The 20,595-nt window shown below is 26.7% G+C and overlaps 2 protein-coding genes across 5 annotated transcripts; both read right to left on the bottom strand.

Annotated features, from left to right (window-relative positions):
- Nucleotides 1–3,312: 3,312 nt before the first annotated feature.
- LOC123264056 (calcium-transporting ATPase type 2C member 1) lies at nt 3,313–13,899 on the bottom strand. 4 transcript variants are annotated; one of them, XM_044727098.1, is made up of 10 exons: nt 13,481–13,899; nt 10,115–10,321; nt 9,646–9,735; nt 9,415–9,512; nt 6,694–8,508; nt 5,504–5,651; nt 5,273–5,368; nt 5,002–5,143; nt 3,775–3,882; nt 3,313–3,436 (listed from the first exon to the last, which is right to left on the bottom strand). In XM_044727098.1, the coding sequence occupies exons 1-10, from the start codon at nt 13,493–13,495 to the stop codon at nt 3,375–3,377; spliced, it is 2,781 nt and encodes a 926-aa protein (XP_044583033.1). In that variant the 5' UTR covers nt 13,496–13,899; the 3' UTR covers nt 3,313–3,374. The 4 variants fall into 4 exon arrangements, with proteins under 4 accessions (XP_044583033.1, XP_044583035.1, XP_044583034.1 ...); XM_044727100.1 differs by lacking the exon at nt 13,481–13,899 and adding an exon at nt 10,779–10,895; XM_044727099.1 differs by lacking the exon at nt 13,481–13,899 and adding an exon at nt 10,689–10,891.
- A 1,220-nt stretch (nt 13,900–15,119) lies between these two features.
- On the bottom strand, nt 15,120–19,725 carry LOC123263045 (putative sodium-coupled neutral amino acid transporter 10). Its single transcript, XM_044725573.1, has 6 exons — nt 19,550–19,725; nt 18,810–19,477; nt 17,966–18,236; nt 17,733–17,869; nt 17,224–17,647; nt 15,120–16,438 (listed from the first exon to the last, which is right to left on the bottom strand). The coding sequence occupies exons 2-6, from the start codon at nt 19,287–19,289 to the stop codon at nt 15,201–15,203; spliced, it is 2,550 nt and encodes an 849-aa protein (XP_044581508.1). The 5' UTR covers nt 19,290–19,477; nt 19,550–19,725; the 3' UTR covers nt 15,120–15,200.
- Nucleotides 19,726–20,595: the final 870 nt, after the last annotated feature.

The following is a 20,595-nucleotide window of genomic DNA, read 5'->3' as shown; positions in this document are numbered from 1 at the left end:
TATATAATATATATAAAATATATAAATATATGAGAAAATGATGTGGGTAATCAAATGAAAGGCCTTGATGAGTGTAACATCGGGATGAGCTTATATCTTAAAAAATGTCAATAGTTCACAAGATACAAGGTCATTTCTTAATTATTGACATTTTTTAAGATATAAACTCATTTTGATGTTCCACTTATCAAGAGCTTTCATTTGAGTACCCACATGCATTTTTGATATATTTTTCATATATACATATATATAATATATATAAAATATATAAATATATGAAAAAATGATGTGGGTAATCAAATGAAAGGCCTTGATGAGTGTAACATCGGGATGAGCTTATATCTTAAAAAATGTCAATAGTTCACAAGATACAAGGTCATTTCTTAATTATTGAAATTTTTAAAGATATAAACTCATCCCAACGTTACACTCATCATGAGCTTTCATTTGATTACCCACATCATTTTCTCATATATTTATATATTTTATATATATTATATATATGTGTATATGAAAAATATATCAAAAATGCATGTGGGTACTCAAATGAAAGCTCTTGATAAGTGGAACATCAAAATGAGTTTATATCTTAAAAAATGTCAATAGTTCACAAGATACAAGGTCATTTCTTAATTATTGAAATTTTTAAAGATATAAACTCATCCCAACGTTACACTCATCATGAGCTTTCATTTGATTACCCACATCATTTTCTCATATATTTATATATTTTATATATATTATATATATGTGTATATGAAAAATATATCAAAAATGCATGTGGGTACTCAAATGAAAGCTCTTGATAAGTGGAACATCAAAATGAGTTTATATCTTAAAAAATGTCAATAGTTCACAAGATACAAGGTCATTTCTTAATTATTGAAATTTTTAAAGATATAAACTCATCCCAACGTTACACTCATCATGAGCTTTCATTTGAGTACCCACATGCATTTTTGATATATTTTTCATATATACATATATATAATATATATAAATATATAAAAAATTGATGTGGGTACTCAAATGAAAGGTCTCGATGAGTGTAATATCAAAATGAGTTTATATCTTTAAAAATGTCAATAGTTCACAAGATACAAGGAAATTTCTTAATTATGTACATAGACATCGATTTATTTATTAAAAAAAAAAAATAGTGAAGGTGCCTAAAAAAAAGAAAATTACCTAAAAAAATAAATATTAAATAAAAACTCAATTTTACTCAATATTCAGATTTATTTTCACAATAAAAAGAAGTCATGGGCACAAAAATAAAAGTAATTATCAATTACTAATTAATATATCAATATAACCAACATTGTATTAAATTTGAAGATAGAGATAATTATAATTATAATTATCATATAATATTTTGAATATATAAGATTAGCACCCATTGACTAAATATTAAAAGACTTTAGACAATCGACAGATACGATCACAGTATAGTAGCAAATCACCTAGTTTAATTGATTCATTTTAAACGATTAAATTGTTCCTTATATTAAATATTAATACAAGTGTTATTTATAATTATATAATACAAAATTTATTGCAAAGATTTCAAACGACCTAGTTATTGCTGTCAATTTTTAGAAACAAAATAATTCAAGCACCTACAGCAAACTGATTAAAAAAATATCAATAACTTTTGTACAATTAAAATGCATAAACGGAATCAAACAATAATAAACAATAAACATAAACAATCATAAATACAATCAATAAACTCTCAAAAAAAAAAAACATTAGCAATTGTGCGTAAATTCTACTCAGCATTAAACACTAAAATGCACTTAAAATAATTAATCAAGCTTAAAAAAGATCTAGATAATAATTATAATGATTATTTAAATGTTTTGACGTGAACGATAAATGCAGTGCGATTTTTTCGTTTTATTATTTGTTTATTCAAGTGATTAATTAATTGTTTTGTGTTTCAAGTCGGTACGTGCTAGCATGCTCGACGACAAATTCAATTAATTAATTTATTTATTAATGTCATGTAGTTTTATTAAATTTAATTTATTGATTCATTAATTAATTAAAATAAAATATTGATGAAGATGATAATTAAATGTAATTCGATACATTAAGCGCTAAGTTGGGTAATTATTTACAAGTGGGGTAATTTTCATTTTTTTTCTAATTTGATATATTTTTTTTTTAAAATACAAAAAAATGAACAATTTAAAAAAAAGAGTTGATTTTATCTTGAGAACTATTGACATTTTTAAAGATATAAGCTCATCCCGATGTTACACTCATCAAGACCTTTCATTTGAGTACCCACATCAATTTTTCATATATTTATATTTATATATATATTATATATATGTATATATGAGAAATATATAAAAAATGCATATGGGTACTCAGATGAAAGCTCTTGAGGAGTGTAACATCAGGATGAGCTTATATCTTTAAAAATGTCAATATTTAAGAAAGTACAGTGCAATTTAACATAATTAAGACATGACCTTGTATCTTGTGAACTATTGACATTTTTAAGGATATAAGCTCATTCCGATGTTACATTCATCATGACCTTTCATTTGAGTACCCACATCAATTTTTTATATATTTTATATATTTATATATATGTATATATGAGAAATATATTAAAAATGCATGTGGGTATTCAAATGAAAGCTCTTGATAAGTGTAACATCGATATGTGCTTATATTTAAAAAAAAATCAATAGTTAAAAAAGTACAGTGCAATTTATGACTGTAAAGTTGCTAATTTTACAAATTTTCAAAAAAATCTTTAAATTTTTTAGAAAATTGTAATATTCTATTTTTTTTTTCCAAATTGTTCGTTTTTTTTTATGTACTTTTCAAAAAAAATATATCAAAAAAAGATAAAATAGAAATTTTATCCAAAAATATAAGAGCCAAAATTTTTTCCAACTTTTAAAGGTAAAAAAGATAACATAATCTTCATTTTTTCTTCTTTCATAGTACTTGTTATCATAAATGCGCTTTAAAAACAAGCTGAATTAAAAAAAAAATTTTTAAATGTTGCCAAAAATAAGGTGGACCCCACTTGTAAAGAATTACCCTAAGTTGATCATTGCTCATGATTTAAAACAATTAGAGGAATAATAAATAAATTAATTATTCCGGAGCACGGTCAACTTACTCGATAAATTGTTGTAAATCGATTTATATTAATAAATAATCAATCTTGTAAGTAGTCGGTTTGATTGATGATAAACTAGACCTTTTCCAGCATAATGTTATCAATTCTATAAGTGTAGTTATCAAAGTTGTTGTTGTTGTTGTTGTTGATGTTATTATTATTATAATATTTTATTTACAGAAGTTTTTTATGCTGAAGATCATGCATGTCTGTATCCATGCACTCTTTACTTTTTTCCACGAACTTTTTTCCCTTTTTTAACTTTTGAAACTGTCTTCTTCTTCTCCTCTGTAAATTTTTTACTTTACTGAACAACCTTCCTTACTATTACTCAAACAACACACAATTACAAACGTTCTTTTTTTTTTTGCTTTTACTTTAATAATAATAATAATTATTATTGTTATTTATTAGTAAATTGACTTGGTTGAAATCAAATCAATCGTTGAAATGATTGAGATGATTCGTAATTTTGAAATATTATGTTTTTGGTGTCTTATATTGTTACGGATTAGATTGTTATTGATAATTGTTTATTATTGGATTTTTAATTACTCCGCGCGAGTATCAATGTAATTTTTCCTCGCCGGATGACAAACGTCATACAAAATCGCAGTCGGACTTACGGTAATTCCAGCCTGATGTTCGTCTTCGCTCCCACTGACGTTCTAGTAATTTTTTTATTTCGCTTATTACAAATACGCTTGATGTTAATGCCGTTAAAAATACCAAATCTGTAAAATTTAATTTATTTTTATTAAAAAAAAATCTAATTTATTTTTTTATATATTTTTAAGTGAAAGTTAAAAAAAATTTTATCAAATAATAATAATTAAGAAATGACCTTGTATCTTGTGAACTGTTGACATTTTTAAAGATATAAGCTCATCCTGATGTTACACTCAACGACACCTTTCATTTGAGTACCCACATCAATTTTATATATATTTTATATATTTATATATATTATATATATGTATATATGAAAAATATATCAAAAATGCATGTGGGTACTCAAATGAAAGCTCTTGATAAGTGTAACATCAGGATGAGCTTATATCTTTAAAAATGTCAATAATTAAGAAAGTACAGTCCAATTTAACAAATAACTTGTGAACTATTGACATTTTTAAAGATATAACCTCATCCTGATGTTACACTTATCGAGACCTTTCATTTGAGTACCCACATCAATTTTTCATATATTTTATATATATTATATATATGTATATATGAAAAATATATCAAAAATGCATGTGGGTACTCAAATGAAAGCTCTTGATAAGTGTAACATCAGGATGAGCTTATATCTTTGAAAATGTCAATAATTAAAAAAGTACAGTTCAATTTAACAAATAACTTGTGAAATATTGACATTTTTGAAGATATAACCTCATCCCGACATTATACTCATCTAGATCTTTCATTTGAGTACCCACATCAATTTTTCATATATTTCATATATTTATATATATTATATATATGTATATATGAAAAATATATCAAAAATGCATGTGGGTACTCAAATGAAAGCTCTTGATGAGTATAACATCAGGATGAGCTTATTTTTTAAAAATATATATTATATATATGTATATATAAAAAATATATCAAAAAGGCATGTGGGTACTCAAATGAAAGCTTTTGATGAGTGTAATATCGGGATGAGCTTATATCTTTAAAAACTTCAACAATTAAGAAAGTACAGTACAATTTAATAGAAGTCATGAAATTTTATTATTATTTTTTCTAAAGTTTAAAGAAAATAAAATTTCAAATTAAAATTATTTTATCTATAAAAAAAAATGAAATTCTTAATTAATTAATTAGTGTAAAAAAAATAATAAAATTACCTTTAGCTGTAAGTGCTTCAGTTTGAAATATTTTTTGCAACGGTGGAAAATATACAACAAGCATTTGTCCAACAATAGATAAAGTTACAGCAATTAAAAACATCCTATTACTCAACAACCCGATGCTGAAAATTGATTTCGTCTGAAAAAAAGAAAATCACCAATAAACCCTCAAAATCAATACCCCATAAGCTACCAATAGTTATTCAGTAATTAGATAAATTAATTAAAAAAAAAAAAAAAAAAAAAAAAGAAAACAGGAGTAATTTACTTGTGATCGGCAACTAAGGGCATTAAACATGTCAAAGAAAACAAAACACGTGAATGTCATAGTGGTGTCTCGCGCTGTAATTCCATTGGAGGTCATCTGTAAGGATAAATTCATCAGTATAAAAATAATTACTAACACTCTAATTAACTTAACGCTAAAATCAGCTATAAAATGCTTCATTTACATTATAATAATAATTAAAAATAAAAAAATACTTTTTTTAATCATTACCTCGCGATTATATACCCAGAGCGTTCCTAGGATAATAATAGCTGCTGATAGTAAAACATTTATAATAAGACTGCGTGTAATCATCGGCTCCTTTGTGTCTCTGGGCTTTTGTCTCAGCACGTCTTTGTCTACTGGCTCAACTCCCAAACTAAAAATTTAATTATTAAAAATTTTATCAAATAAAATAAAATAAATTAAAATGAAATAAATTAATATGAAAAAATGAAATGAAATAATATAAATCTATATTTTTAAGTAAAAGTTAAAAAAAAATTTTTTTATTAAATAATAATAATAATTAAGAAATGACCTTTTATCTTGTGAAATATTGACATTTTTAAATTTATAAGCTCACCCCGACATTACATTTATCAAGACCTTTCATTTGAGTACCCACATCAATTTTTCATATATTTTATATATTTATAAATATAAATATATGAAAAATATATCAAAATACATGTGGGTACTCAAATGAAAGCTCCTGATGAGTGTAACATCGAGATGAGCTTATATTTTAAAAAACGTCAATATTTAAGACAGTACAGTGCAATTTAACAAAAATAATGAAGAAGTTATCTTGTATTTTGTGAACCATTGGTATTTTTAAAGATATATGCTCATCCCGATGTTACACTCATCGAGACCTTCCATTTGAGTACCAACATCAATTTTTCATATATTTTATATATTTATATATATATATATATATATATATATATATGTATATATGAAAAATATATCAAAAATGCATGTGGGTAGTCAAACGAAAGCTCTTGATGAGTGCAACATCAAGATGGGCTTATATTTTTAAAAACGTCAATATTTAAGAAAGTACAGTGCAATTTAACAAAAATAATTAAGAAATGACCTCGTATCTTGTGAACCATTGACATTTTTAAAGATATAAGCTCACTCCGACATTACACTCATCGAGACCTTTAATTTGAATACCCACATCAATTTTTCATATATTTATATATATTATATATATGTATATATGAAAAATATAACAAAAATGCATGTGGGTACTCAAATGAAAGCTCTTAACGATTGTAACATCAAGATGAGCTTATATTTTTAAAACCATCAATATTTAAGAAAGTAAAGTGCAATCTAACAAAAGTCATTTAATAAATCAAAATTTTAATTAAAATAACAAAATTGCTATTTAAACTAAAAAAACATACCTTTGAGCAGGTGGTCCATCCATAATAATATTGATCCACAAAATCTGCATAGCATTAAGCGGATTGGGAATGCTCATCATAGTAGCCAGCGCAATAAGCGCCAACGCCGCAATACTAGTACTCAATTGAAACCTCACAAAATTCCTAATATTATAAAAAATCCCCTTGCCCTCTTCAATCGCCGAAATGATCGTATTAAAATCATCATCCACCAGAATCATATCCGCGGCTTCTTTGCAAACATCCGTTCCATTTTTCCCCATAGCGATTCCAATGTCCGCTTTTTTAAGCGCGACTCCATCATTAACGCCATCTCCAGTCATCCCTACAATATTCCCGTTTCTCTGCAGGGCCTTAACAATCGCAAGCTTGTGCTTAGGAGTGACCCTATAAAAGACACTGACATTATCAATGACCTCCTGGAGCTCATCCTCAGTCATAGTGTCAATCTTATCCCCGGAAATGAGCCTCATGTGCATAGTATCCAGCCCAATCATCGTCGCAATGGCTCCAGCAGTCTCCTTAGCATCCCCAGTGACCATCTTGACCTTAACCCCACTGTTCAATAGCAGAGAAATAGCATCTCTGACCCCATCTCTAGGAGGATCACAGATTCCTATCAAGCCAACATAAACCAGATCTTGTAGCGAGGATCCACGGGCCAGCCCGATGACTCTTAAGCCTTGCTGCCCAATTTCGTAAGCTTCCGTCGCAAACTCCTTCTCTTTCTTCTGGTTCAGCGGGTAGAGCTGCCCATTGGCCGAATATTTGGTGCACTGTGCTAGAATTTTTTCGATCGCTCCTTTGGCGAAAAAAATCTCTTCTCTGTCTTCAGTGTACTTAGGAGCGCATTTTACGGCCATCATTTTTTGCTCTGAAGAAAAAGGATACTCTTGAAGCCGGAGGTACTTCTCAGCTGCCCCATACATCCCGAACTTCATCGCAGCGGCAGCTAGAGCGCCCTCTGTGGGCTGCCCTAACAAAGTATCGTTCTGAAGGATCGCATTGTTGCAAACTGACCCGACTTCTAGGAGACTGCTGACCGCTGCCCGGGCTAAATCAACGCTGTCACACTTCCTGATGCGAACTTCACCCTGGTCATTGTACCCGGTGCCAGTAATATCTGCCACGTACCCCTCGGGAGTGACCAGAATCGTAGCGGTCATCTCGTTCTTGGTGATAGTCCCGGTTTTGTCCGAGCAGATTACATTAACGCACCCGAGAGTCTCTACAGTGGGCAGCTTCTTGACAATCGCTTTGCGCTTGGCCATCCGCATCACTCCTAAGGCCAGGGTCACTGTTACCACAATGGGCAGCCCTTCGGGGATCGCTGCTACTGCTAAGGACACTCCGATGGTCAGCATCTCGAGTAACTTGCGGTTTTGGAGCCAACCGAGGAGCATTATTACTCCGATTATGCAGAAGCTGTAGAAGGACAGCTGGGTGCCCAGGATGTCCATGCTACGCTGCAGGGGAGTCTTGGGGGCTTCCTCCGCTTGCATCATTGCGAAGACTTCTCCGAACTCGGATTTTTCACCGGTGTTGATCACGATGCCCTTGCCGTTGCCGCAACGGACTAAAGTGCCCATGAAGGCGATGTTGCGCTTGGAGGTGTGGCCGTTGCTTTTTAGTAAGGGTGCGGTGGATTTTTGAGACGGTTCGGTTTCGCCGGTGAAGCTTGACTCGTCGATGGCTAGGTCGATTGCTTCGAAGATTCGGATGTCCGCTGGGACTCGGTCGCCGATGTTGAGGAATACTATGTCGCCGGGGACTAGGCTTCGTGCTAGGAAGGACTCTACTCGGCCTTCTCGCAAGCTGGAATTTAATAAAAAATTTTATTTGTTAGAATTATTTTATAAATAAATAGGTTTTATTTGTATCACATGTATTGTGTTTTACAAAGTTTTTACAAAGATTATTTATATTTAAAATATCTCTCTGTCTTGCTCTCATATTCTTTCTCTTATTCTAACAATGCTTTGGTTCACTAATAGAATTATTTTTTTTTATTTATAAAAAAAATTTTTTTGGAGAAAATTAAATTTTTAAATAGGATTTTTTTTTTTAAGGAATAAATTATTTTATTTTTTATATTGAATATTTCTCAATAAGGAAAATTTTATATATTTAAAATTGCTGTTTAAAATAGAATTAAAAATTTAGGAATTTATTTATTATATTTTATTTAATATAAATTAAAATTCATGTAGTAAATAATTTTAATAATTTATTTTAAATGATTAATTTTGTTTTGACAATTAATTAAAAAAAAAATTAAAGAATTAAATTTATTGAATTTTTAGATTATTTTAAAGGATTGTTAAAATGAAATAAATATATATTTTCAATTAATTTTATCTATAATAATAAATAAAGAGTTTTTATTAAATATGACTAACCGAACGAAACATAAACATAAAAAATATGATAAACAAAACATAAACATAAAAAATATGATAAACAAAACATAAAACCTAAAAATTCTGTGATAAAATCTGATATCGTTTCTCAGTAAATTTTTTAAGCTAAATATTTTTAAAAAATTGTTTTACAAGGAAAAAAATTTACTATTAAATTTTTGAATAATTTTTTAGATAAATTTTAGTTTTAAAAATTAATTACATTGAAAAAAAAAAATTCAGTTATTATAATTCAATTGAATAAATTAGAAAGTTTAAAATGGCAAATGAAATTATTAAACGTGAATTATTAATGACTTACCAATGACATGTCGGTGGTACTAATTTATTCAATTCTTCTAACGATTTCTCGGAACGATATTCTTGAACGAACGCTACTGTTACTACAATTATTATTGCCTGTAATTACACCAGAGATAAACAAATTAAAATTTTAAAAAATTAAACTTCGCAATAAGTAATAACAATAACTATTAAACTATTAAAAGTGGAACAATTATTATAATAAATAAACAAGAAAATTGTAACTTACGGCCGTGATACTGATGGCGTCGTCAAACTGTTTCATACAGACACTTACGAGTGCCGAGCCGAGTAGTAACAAAATCAGCGGATTTTTAAACTAAAAAAAATTATAGGTTTAATAATATAAAAATTAACAATTAACAATTTATACAATTAATCAATATAAGAAATTTTTTTATAGTTCTTTAACAATTAATTAATTATAAAAAGAATTTAATACAAAAGCTCCACATGTAAAAATTAAAAAAAAAATTTTTTAGATTTTTTTTTTATTAAAATTGAATTGTAATAAAAATTTTAAAAATTAAAAATTGTCAGCTGACTTAAATAAAATTATTAAATTACTATAAAAAAAAATTCCACTTGTAAAAATTAAAAAAAAATTTTTGGAATTCGTAATAAAAATAAAAAAAAAAAAAATTGACAGTTGTCAGCTGACTTTAATATTATAATTAACAATAAATAATCAAAAATACCTGTTCAATATACTTCTTCCACGTGGGATCATCTTCTTTGACAGTAAGCTCATTAAATCCGTATCTCTGTCTCCGTGCATCGGCTTCTTGCCACCAGAGCCCAGTTCTCGTGTCAACCTGGAACTTGGCCGCAACTTCCTCGGCACCGAGGCTAGCAGCCTCCGCTGTGGTCAACCACATCTCTTCGTTAACGCTGTCCTCCTGCAACTTCATGGCCGAAATGTCAGATTGAAAACACAAAACACTAAATAAGTAACAATTATATTCAAAAATTAAATACCTAATTAAAATTCAATTCAATAAAATAAAATTCAATTATTTAGTTAAGTGTTTTTTAAAATTAATTTTTATTTTAAATCTAAACAATCTACACCTTTACAAATAAATTTAAAAATAAATCCCTGACATTTTGCGTAAAGTGATTACTCAAAAAGCCGACAAATATGTTTACTTATCAGTTATTGCACTTTAATTACATATTCGATACGTATGAAACATGTAATGATCACAGTAATAATAATAATAATAATAATTATTATTATTATTATTATAACAATAAAAAGTTAAAACTAACCTCAAAATTGCGGCATCAGATTTAAGACTTGTACTTAATAAATTAATTATTGATAATTAATACACAATAAATATTTTTTAACACTCTTATTTATTTTCATTTACTGTTATCGATCAATTATTTTTCTTCTGAACGATTACGTGTGAGCTTTTTATTGGTTAAAAGGGTCAAACCTTGTTGATATGTACATATGTTGTGACTAGTTAATGTGCATACGACAGGCAGCGCGTATAGTGTGCGCAATGCGCATGTGTTAGTGCGTTTCGTATGTGTAAATATACTAATAATCATAATAATATCAAACGTGGCCTCCAGTTTGACAGTTGCGAACTGTCAAAAATGTGACAGATACTTTTATTTATATATTTATTATATTTAGATATTTTTTTTTTCTTTTTTCTTTTTATTAGGGTTATTTTAAGTCGCTATGACAGCTTAGGTCCTCTGCGACTACTTTAAATACATTATTATAATACTAAAGTTAGCCGACGTTTTTAATTTTTTGATCATTTTTTATCTGTTAAGGTAGTTCTTTCCCAACCTATAATTTATGCTACTGCTGTCTTCGTCACGCGCTAGTGTTGCCTCTCTTACGGGCTATTGCTCAATTACTTCCACGCATGACTTTATTTGTTTACTTTACTAGTTTATCAATGATTTCTCAAAAACTATGTGGTAGGGAATTCCAGAATTTTGTAGGGTAATTATACATGTATTAATCTAAGTAATGATAGTTTTTCGTGAAATTCTTAAAATTTCTTCAATACAAAAATAATAAAACTCGCGGTTTTCTCTCTCTTTTCCCATACCGCCTGTGTAAAAATGTCATTTTCAATTGCAATTATCTTCGGTTAGACGAAGTAAATCGTCTCTAAATTTTAATAGCATGTGTATTATGTATTTACAGTCAACGCTCTTTGTATTTGACTCGTCCTTGTCCATAAGAGCTGTGTAAAATCGTCAAATACAGAGGAAGAATATGGTCAAATACAGAGAGGTCCAATACAGAGAGCGTCGACTGTAACTACTTCTATACAGATTTTGGGAGATTTCTTGAATTTTTGCTTTTTGGGCCTAACTACCTTAAATTAGAATTAAAAAATATTTTTTAAAAATTGCACTTATAGTTTTTCAAGTTTCCTACAAATGAAATTTTTCTTTTTATTTTTTTGTAATAATTTTTTCTATAAAAAAAAATTCTTAAATTTTTTAGATTTGTCGGCTAATTTAATTTTCATTACATTATTTAGATATTAAGTTCAAACAAATCATGTATTAAATAGATAAGAAAAACAAATTTAAGTGTTAAGCTTTAACAAACTTATTTCTAAGAAATAGACATAACGTAATCAAGTACTGAACATAAACATAACATGGTTTTAAGAGTTTGAAATAATTTAGATATTTTATTTCTTCTTTTTTATTTTTTTTTTTTTATCAGTTATTTGGTGTGAATATTTTATATTTTTATTTTTTTTTTGTGATTTGATATTTTGAAAATTATTTACAAATTTTTATTAAAATTAAGTTACCCGACACTCAAAAAAATTTTTTTTTTTTTTGATAATTAAAAATTAGAAATAAAAAACTAATCTTAAAAAATTCCACGTGTAATTTTTTTTTTTAATTTTTTAAAAATTATTTTTCAATAAAATAAATTATAAAAGTTTTCAAATGTTGGCTAATTTAATTTTCATAATTTTTTGCAGATATTTAATAATTTTTAGAATTTTTTTACGAAATAAATTGGAACAAAAAAAATTATTTTAAAAATTTCATTTTTAGAAATTTAAAAAAATAAAAAATGCAATTTTTAAAAACACTTTTTTAGAACAAATTTTTTTATTATATAAAATAAAAAAATTGTTAAATGTCATAATGTTTTATTTAAACAATTTATTGAATTTTTTACTCCAAAATTTTTATTTTATTTTTTTTTAACAAAATTTTTCATATTTATACTTTAATTTAAGAATATAATTTTCAAATTAAAAAATAATTATTTTTCAAAATTTTTTCTTCATTTAAAAATAATGAAGAAATAAAAAAATTATAATAAAAAATTAATAAATAAAAAACAATCTCTTAAATTAAAAATTGTGATTTAAATACTTAACATTAAAAAACAAAATTAATTATAATTTACTCCAAAATTGCTTAATTAAATTAAATTAAAGAAGAAATAAAATAATTAAATAAATAAAAACAATTTTTTAAATTAAAAATTGTGATTCAAATATTTAACATTAAAAAACAAAATTAATTCAATAAATTAATTATAATTTACTCCAAAAAATTGTTTAATTAAACTAACCTAAAGAAGAAATAAAATGATTAAATTAATAATAACTAAATAAATGAAAAAAATTTGTTAAATTACAAATTGTTGTGATTTAAAATCTTTAACATTAAAAAAAAAATTAATTATAATTTACCAAAAAATTGTTTAGTTAAATTAATTTAAAGAAGAAATAAAATAATAAAATTAATAATAATTAAATAAATAAAAAAAAAACTCAAACAAATTATATGTTGTTCTTTCTAGAACTGGCCACGTAGGTCTACAGGGTGACTAGGTCGATCAATAAGCTGCTATGATACCAGCTCAATCATTCTTTTTCATAAATTTTCATCAAGCGAAAATATTTATTCAACAAAAAATTATAAACATAAAAAACCATCTTTACTAATTCATAAAAAATTGAAAAAAAAATAAAAAAAATTCTAAACTTAATTTTGTAAATCTGAAACAAATTAGCAAAAAATATGAAAGTAAAAAATAAATTACTCACCTCGTCGTAACCCATGGTAACGTCAGTAAAACTGAGTTAGAATATATAATCTAATTAATAGATTATTTAAGTCTTATTACCTAATGTCATTTTATCTAGAGAATAAAAAAGCAAATGTGCAGCGACGTAAATAATAAATAGTTTCGAGAGCACTGCACTGCACTGAGTAAAGTGGACAAATGATCAGGTGGGCACGAATATCGTGAGGTACACTAGAGGTGAGACGAGCTTTACCTTGGACTAGACGGATAGAATAGTTATAGTAACATTACTACTACTTTTCCTCCGGGAAGTATCAAACAACCTGTATGTACCTCTACAGCTCAATTGATGCCAGCGACTTTGTGGTACTAATGCTGCCGTGTGGGTAGTCTTCGTGTCACTAGTACTATGTCGTTCGAATCGATGATAATATTCAGGTAATTGTTTACCTAACATCCTCCTCTAACTATTTATTATTTCATAAAAAGTTGTCATAAAACTAATCGTCTGAAAAATAAAAAATTTAGTTATCTAGATTATTAAGAGAATAAAAAAAAATTTTGTCTCCAGAATAGTATATGATAAAATCGTTTTTTTTTTAGTGGAATTTAGTCATAGCAAAGGTCTTGACTTTAATTTATGCCTTTTTAAATATGAAATACTCTATCTCTAGGTACATAATTATGAAATGACCTTGTATCTTGTAAACTATTGACATTTTTAAAGATATCAGCTCATCCTGATGTTACACTCATCGAGACCTCTCATTTGAGTACCCACATCAATTTTTCATATATTTTATATATTTATATATATGTATATATGAAAAATATATCAAAAATGCATATGGGTACTCAAATGAAAGCTCTTGATGAGAGTAATATCGAAATGGGCTTATATCTTTAAAAACGTCAATATTTAAAAAATACAGTGCAATTTAACATAATTAAGAAATTACATTTATCTTGTCAACTATCGATATTTTTGAAGATATAAGCTCATCCTGATGTTACACTCATCAAGACCTTTCATTTGAGTACCCACATCAATTTTTCATATATATATGTATATATGAAAAATATATCAAAAATGCATGTGGGTACTCAAATGAAAGGTATTGACGAGTATAACATCAGAATGAGCTTATATCTTTAAAATTGTCAATATTTAAGAAAGTACAGTGCAATTTAACATAATTAAAAAATGACCTTGTATCTTGTGAAATATTGACATTTTTAAAGATATAAGCTCATCCTGATGTTACACTCATCGAGACCTTTCATTTGAGTACCCACATCAATTTTTCATATATTTATATATATTATATATATGTATATATGAAAAATATATCAAAAATACATGTGGGTACTTAAATGAAAGCTCTTGATGAGTGTAACATCGGAATGAGCTTATATCTTTAAAAACGTCAATAGTTAAAAAAGTACAGTGCAATTTAACAAAATTCATTATTTAATAAACCAAAATTTTATTTATTTATAGTTCACAAGCCACATAGTAACTGCAAGGTTGCTATTAAATTATTAAAAAATTTTTAAATCAAATTTAAGTAAAAATCTTTGATTAAAAAATATTTATTTTTAATTTTTACAATTACACTTATAATTAATTTAAAATTATCACATCTAATTAATAAATAGATCACTTAGAGAATAATTAATAATAAATGCCCTAAGCTGGAATTAAATTAAAAAAAAAAATAAAAATACCGGAATTATAATTAATCTCTTCTTCTTCCAGGTTTAAAAGCTTTGAGATCCCGTTTCTTGAAGACTCTATACTCGGAATTAGCCAGAGGATCCAAAGTCAGGTCCACAGAATTGACCTTGTCCTGAAACTTTTGATCCGATAAATTAATATTAGTCTTGATAATCGACTCAGTGCTCAAAATTTTATCATCTTTTGGCTTCGACGTACACTCCTCTTCATTTGTACTCTTCACAGCCTCGTCTAAAATTATTTTATCAAGCTCCTCAACGTCCCTCTTTTCTCTCCCACGATCTTCTGAAATATCCCGACCAACTTTGTCTTCATTAATATTATTATTATTATTTTCCGCCGACATGTTCAACTTTAGCGGCAGGGGAATCGGCACCTCATTTACCGACTTTAAATTAATATTATTATTTTCATTAACCGAATGATTATCTTCAGAATTAACAAATCCCGAGGCATTGATAATTTGGTTGACAGTCCAATTAGTCAAAGCATTGAGAACAGGACCCCGAGATTCATTGGAAGGCACATTTATTTTAGGGTCTAAAGGTACAATTGTATTTATCTTACTTTGATTTATTTTTTCACTTGAATTAAAACTCAAGCTTTTATTTAAATTGTTTAAATTAGTTAAATTATTTAAATTAATCCCTTGAGTTTTATTTTCACTTCTGATATGTACGTCGCTTTTCTCACTCTCATTTAATTTATTGTCATCAATTTTATCAATTTTATCTGAGCTTTTAGCTTGACTTTCCAAAAATTCCTTGTCATACTTTATCTCTTCCTTCGCGATCTCAAGATTCTTCAGAATAGCCTTCTGCTCCTTCATAAGCTCAATCGACTCGATTTTGTGCTGCTCCAAAGTCTCTTTCACGCGCTGATGCTCCTGAAGACTAAGATCCTTGACGTCCGCTTCAGCAATTTCGGACTCCTCTTTTTTAATTGCATCAACGTTTATAGAATTTTCAGACTCTGGTTCGACCTTCTCTTTATTTTCTATTATTTCATTCTTTTCTTCAGCAGCAAGAACTCCTTTTAATTTTTCTTCAGCTGTTAGAACTTTTGGGAGTTTAATTAGTTCTTCATTTTTAGGTTTTTCTTCAGGAATTTTATTGTCTACTATTGAAGTTAAGTTTGGTGGAAGTTTCTGTGATATCTTTTTTTCAAGCTTGTCTGCAAGCTTAGGTTCCCAAGATTTAGGAAGATCGTTTAGTTTTTTCTCATTTTTATTCAATTTTTCTGGAAAAAAAAAATTGATTAATTTAGTAATAAATCAAATTTTAATAAATAAATTAATAGTAATGAAATTTTGAGTCAAGGTTATCTATATTATTAAGAGAATAAGAAAAATTTTGTCTCTGAAATACTCAATTTTTGGGTACATAATTAAGAAATGACCTTGTATCTTGTCAACTATTGACATTTTTTAAGATATAAGCTCATCCTAATGTTACACTCATCAAAACCTTTCATTTGAATACCCACATCAATTTTTCATATATTTATATATATATATATATATATATATATTTATATATATATATATATATATATATGAAAAATATATCAAAAATGCATGTGGGTACTCAAATGAAAGCTCTTGATGAGTGTAACACCAGGATGAGCTTATCATTAAAAATGTCAACATTTAAGAAAATACAGTGTAATTAAACAATAAGAATTGAGAAATGACCTTGTATCTTGTGAACTATTGACATTTTTAATAATACAAGCTCATCCTGATGTTATACTTATCAAGACCTTTCATTTGAGTACCCACATCAATTTTTCATATATTTATATATATTATATATATGTATATATGAAAAATATATAAAAAATGCATGTGGGTACTCAAATGAAAGCTCTTGATGAGTGTTACATCGGGATGAGCTTATATTATTAAAAATGTCAATATTTAAGAAATTACAGTGCAATTTAACAAAAGTTATTATTCAATCAAGCAAAATTTTATTTAAAAATATTGTTTTGAATTAAAATAATTATCACTTAAAAAAATTTACCTTCTTTAGGAAGAATTTCAATCACACGAGGAATTTCAATGTTATTATTATCATCAACATCCAAATGAATATTATTTATTGGAACAAATGGCTTATCAGTAACAATTGAAATTTTCGTCGTACTTGACTCGTCTATTGCGTACAAATTAGCATAAGATCCCAGAATCATTATCCACATTCCTATAAATAATATCACTTGTGCTAACAACCGTTCATTGGTATTCTTTGTACTTATTGTGATAAAAAATCCAGCGGGAAATATCAGACAAATTATGACTCCAATTGTCGAGCCAACTAATCCAAGAACAAACTCAATGTTCGGCATCAACAGTCCGGTTATTAAAGATACCAATACTATCATCGATGTTAAGCATCTGAATCTTATTTCTGGAATGTAGTTAGTTGAACTTTCATGTGCGTAGTTCTGAAAATTTTAATAATTATTTATTATTATTAAAATTTATTAATTTAAAAATTAAAAAAAAAAATTTTTTTTTTATAAAACTTACCCTTCGAAACAAAAGTGAGTTCAGACTAGCACGACACGGAAATATAACAAGCGGAAAGCTGAATAATACTGAAAATACAAATCCTATTTTTATGCAATCAGATGTAAGGCTTGGCTCAAAACTCGTTAAAATATTTCCTAAAAATAAACAAAATTAAATGTAGAGTTTGTAAAAAATTTAATTTATTTATTTATTTTATTTTAAGTTAAAAATTATTTAGATTTTAAAAGTACCTGAAAATGGTTGGGTGCAAAAAGCAACATATCCAAAGAATCCAACGAATAAATATACAATTGTACAAATATTAATTGCACCTTTTACAATTTTATTCATTTTTTCTAACGAAACATTTGGAATTGATTCATAAATTTCAAATAATTGCGTTTGGCAAAATAAAGCCATTGAAAAAATTGGTAAGCATTGTAAAATACCAGCTGGTCGCCAGTAATTTACATCATCCATCCAATCACCGTCAAAAATATGTGCCATTGCTTCAGATATTACCTAAAATTATAAATTAATAATAATGAATCTATATTATTAAGAGAATAAGAAAAATTTTATCTACAGGATAGTCATAATTAAGAAATGACCTTGTATTTCGTGAACTATTGACATTTTTAAAGATATAAGCTCATCCCGATGTTACACTCATCAAGACCTTTCATTTGAGTACCCACATCAATTTTTCATATATTTTATATATTTATATATATTACATATATGTATATATGAAAAATATATCAAAAATGCATGTGGGTACTCAAATGAAAGCTCTTGATGAGTGTAACATCAGGATGAGTTTATATCTTTAAAAACATCAATATTTAAAAAAGTACAGTGCAATTTAACAAAAGCCATTATTTAATAAAACAAAATTTGCACATAGTGACTGCAAAATTTCTTGTAATTAATTATTTATTAAATATTATACTGAAATTAAGAGTGACAATTTTTATAAAATTTTTAACTATTAAATTATAAAAAAAAAAAATCCATTCTAAAAAATTCCAAGTGGAATTTTTTACAAATAATTTTCTAGACCTAATTTAAATGTAATTATTATATAACAATTACCTTGATAACAAGACACAAATAAAATCCAATTGTAACAGTACAAATACTGGAGAGACTGTCAATATTCTTCAATAACCCAAGAGGTAAGACAATAATTAATCCAGTAGTTAGCAAAAAACTCATACGAATGTCTTCAGGATTTTTATTGAGAATCTTCCCAATTATTTGAGGTCCCAAGTCTCCAGTCACGACAAAAAAAGCGATGCAGGTTCCCAGTAAAAATCCTATGATGAACAGCTCGACTAGGAACTTACCCATGGGTCCAAACGCGTGAAAAGCGAGAAATTCATAATTTCTTCTTCTAGACATCACAGCTGATTTTATTAAAAAATGACACGCGAGTCTGGACAGCAGGCTGCAGAACACCAGGATCAAAATTGCTAAAATAATCCCGCATTGCTTGAAGCAAAACGGCATCGCCAGGACACTCACGCCGATTATGCTGTTAGCTAATGTCATAACGTGCGTTATGTATGCCATGGTTATTTTATTTGTTAGTAATTTTTAAATTAAATTAATTCACGACACTAGACTATTTAAAAAAATCAGGTGATTTTTTTGTTACATTTAAATTTGTCTGTTGTTGTTGTGTTATTGTTTCCTTTAGGTACTACCGTGGTCATCAAGATAAATTGGAGGTTATATTCGTCATTAGAACTGTATTTAGGCTAAAAATAAATAACGGAATTCAATTAGTTGGTAATATCTTAATTGTTTTGATTGATATTCGTATCACATACCTTTTTTTTATTCCTACCAACATTTTTTTAAGTTTAACGTGGCTGCTTGTGTTCCTACTTGACGTATCATTAACTGTCAACGATGAGATTGTGTATGTAGATTTATATGTGTAGTAAATATACACAAACACTACGTGACTTTTAAATAAATGGTAACATTAAAGAAAAACATGACATTGAAGTTGATTATTTTTTAATTTTTTTTAACAAATAAATTTTTTTAAGTTTGTTCCAAAAAATTATTTTAAAAAAAATGAAAATTGAGTTAGCCGACATCTAAAAATTTTTATGGTTTTTTCTGTTGAAGAATTATTACAAAAAAATAAAAAAAAAATTTTTTCATTTGTTGAAAACTTCAAAAACTATAAGTGCAATTGTTTAAAAATATTTTTTAGTTGTAATTTAATAAATTAAGCAAAATAAAAAAATTAAAAATGTCGGCTAACTTTATTATTGTGATATAAAAAATTGCATTTTTCATTTTTTTAATTTTCTACTTGTCAATTTTTTATGACATTAAAATTAACAGTCCCTTGATAATTTTTTAATTTTATTTAATAAATAAATTTTTTCTGAAAAATTATTTTTAAAAAATTGCATTTATAATTTTTAAAAATTTCTACATGTCAATTTTTTTTTCTCATTTTTTTTGCCATAATTTATTTGTTAAAAAAAATATTAAATATCTGCTAAATTAATTTTCATCAATTTTTTATGATACTAAAGTTAGCCGACATTTTTAATTTTTTTTTAATAATTAAATTAGAACAAAAAAATATTTTTAAAAAATTGCACTTACAGCTTTTAAAGTTTTTTACAAATGAAAATTTATTTTAGTCACTTTTTCAAGAAAAAATAAATTAAAAAATTTTTAAGTGGCTAACTTAATTTTCATAATTTTTTTTCTAATTATTTCTTACCATACTTTACTTGTTAAAAAAATTCTTAAATTTATAAAATGTCTGCTAAATTAATTTTCACTAAAAAAACATTTAAAAACTTATTTTTTTAATCACTTTTCACAATATAACTATTATTTTAATAAA

Source organism: Cotesia glomerata, linkage group LG4 (genome assembly GCF_020080835.1).
Source record: "Cotesia glomerata isolate CgM1 linkage group LG4, MPM_Cglom_v2.3, whole genome shotgun sequence".
Taxonomy (NCBI): Eukaryota; Metazoa; Arthropoda; class Insecta; order Hymenoptera; family Braconidae; genus Cotesia; species Cotesia glomerata.
This window is presented reverse-complemented; position numbering and strand designations above follow the sequence as displayed.

Bases quoted from the DNA above. Each gene is read 5' to 3' on its own strand.
- LOC123263045 (XM_044725573.1), bottom strand. From the start codon at position 19,289: ATGGCATACATAACGCACGTTATGACATTAGCTAACAGCATAATCGGC. The intron at 18,237-18,809 runs GTAATTGTTATA...TTATAATTTTAG, and splicing joins ATTTGTGTCTTGTTATCAAG to GTAATATCTGAAGCAATGGC. The intron at 16,439-17,223 runs GTAAATTTTTTT...TTTTTTTTCCAG, and splicing joins TGAAATTCTTCCTAAAGAAG to AAAAATTGAATAAAAATGAG.
- LOC123264056 (XM_044727098.1), bottom strand. The intron at 9,736-10,114 runs GTATTTTTGATT...AATTTTTTTTAG, and splicing joins GGAAGAAGTATATTGAACAG to TTTAAAAATCCGCTGATTTT. The intron at 8,509-9,414 runs GTAAGTCATTAA...ATTAAATTCCAG, and splicing joins GTACCACCGACATGTCATTG to CTTGCGAGAAGGCCGAGTAG.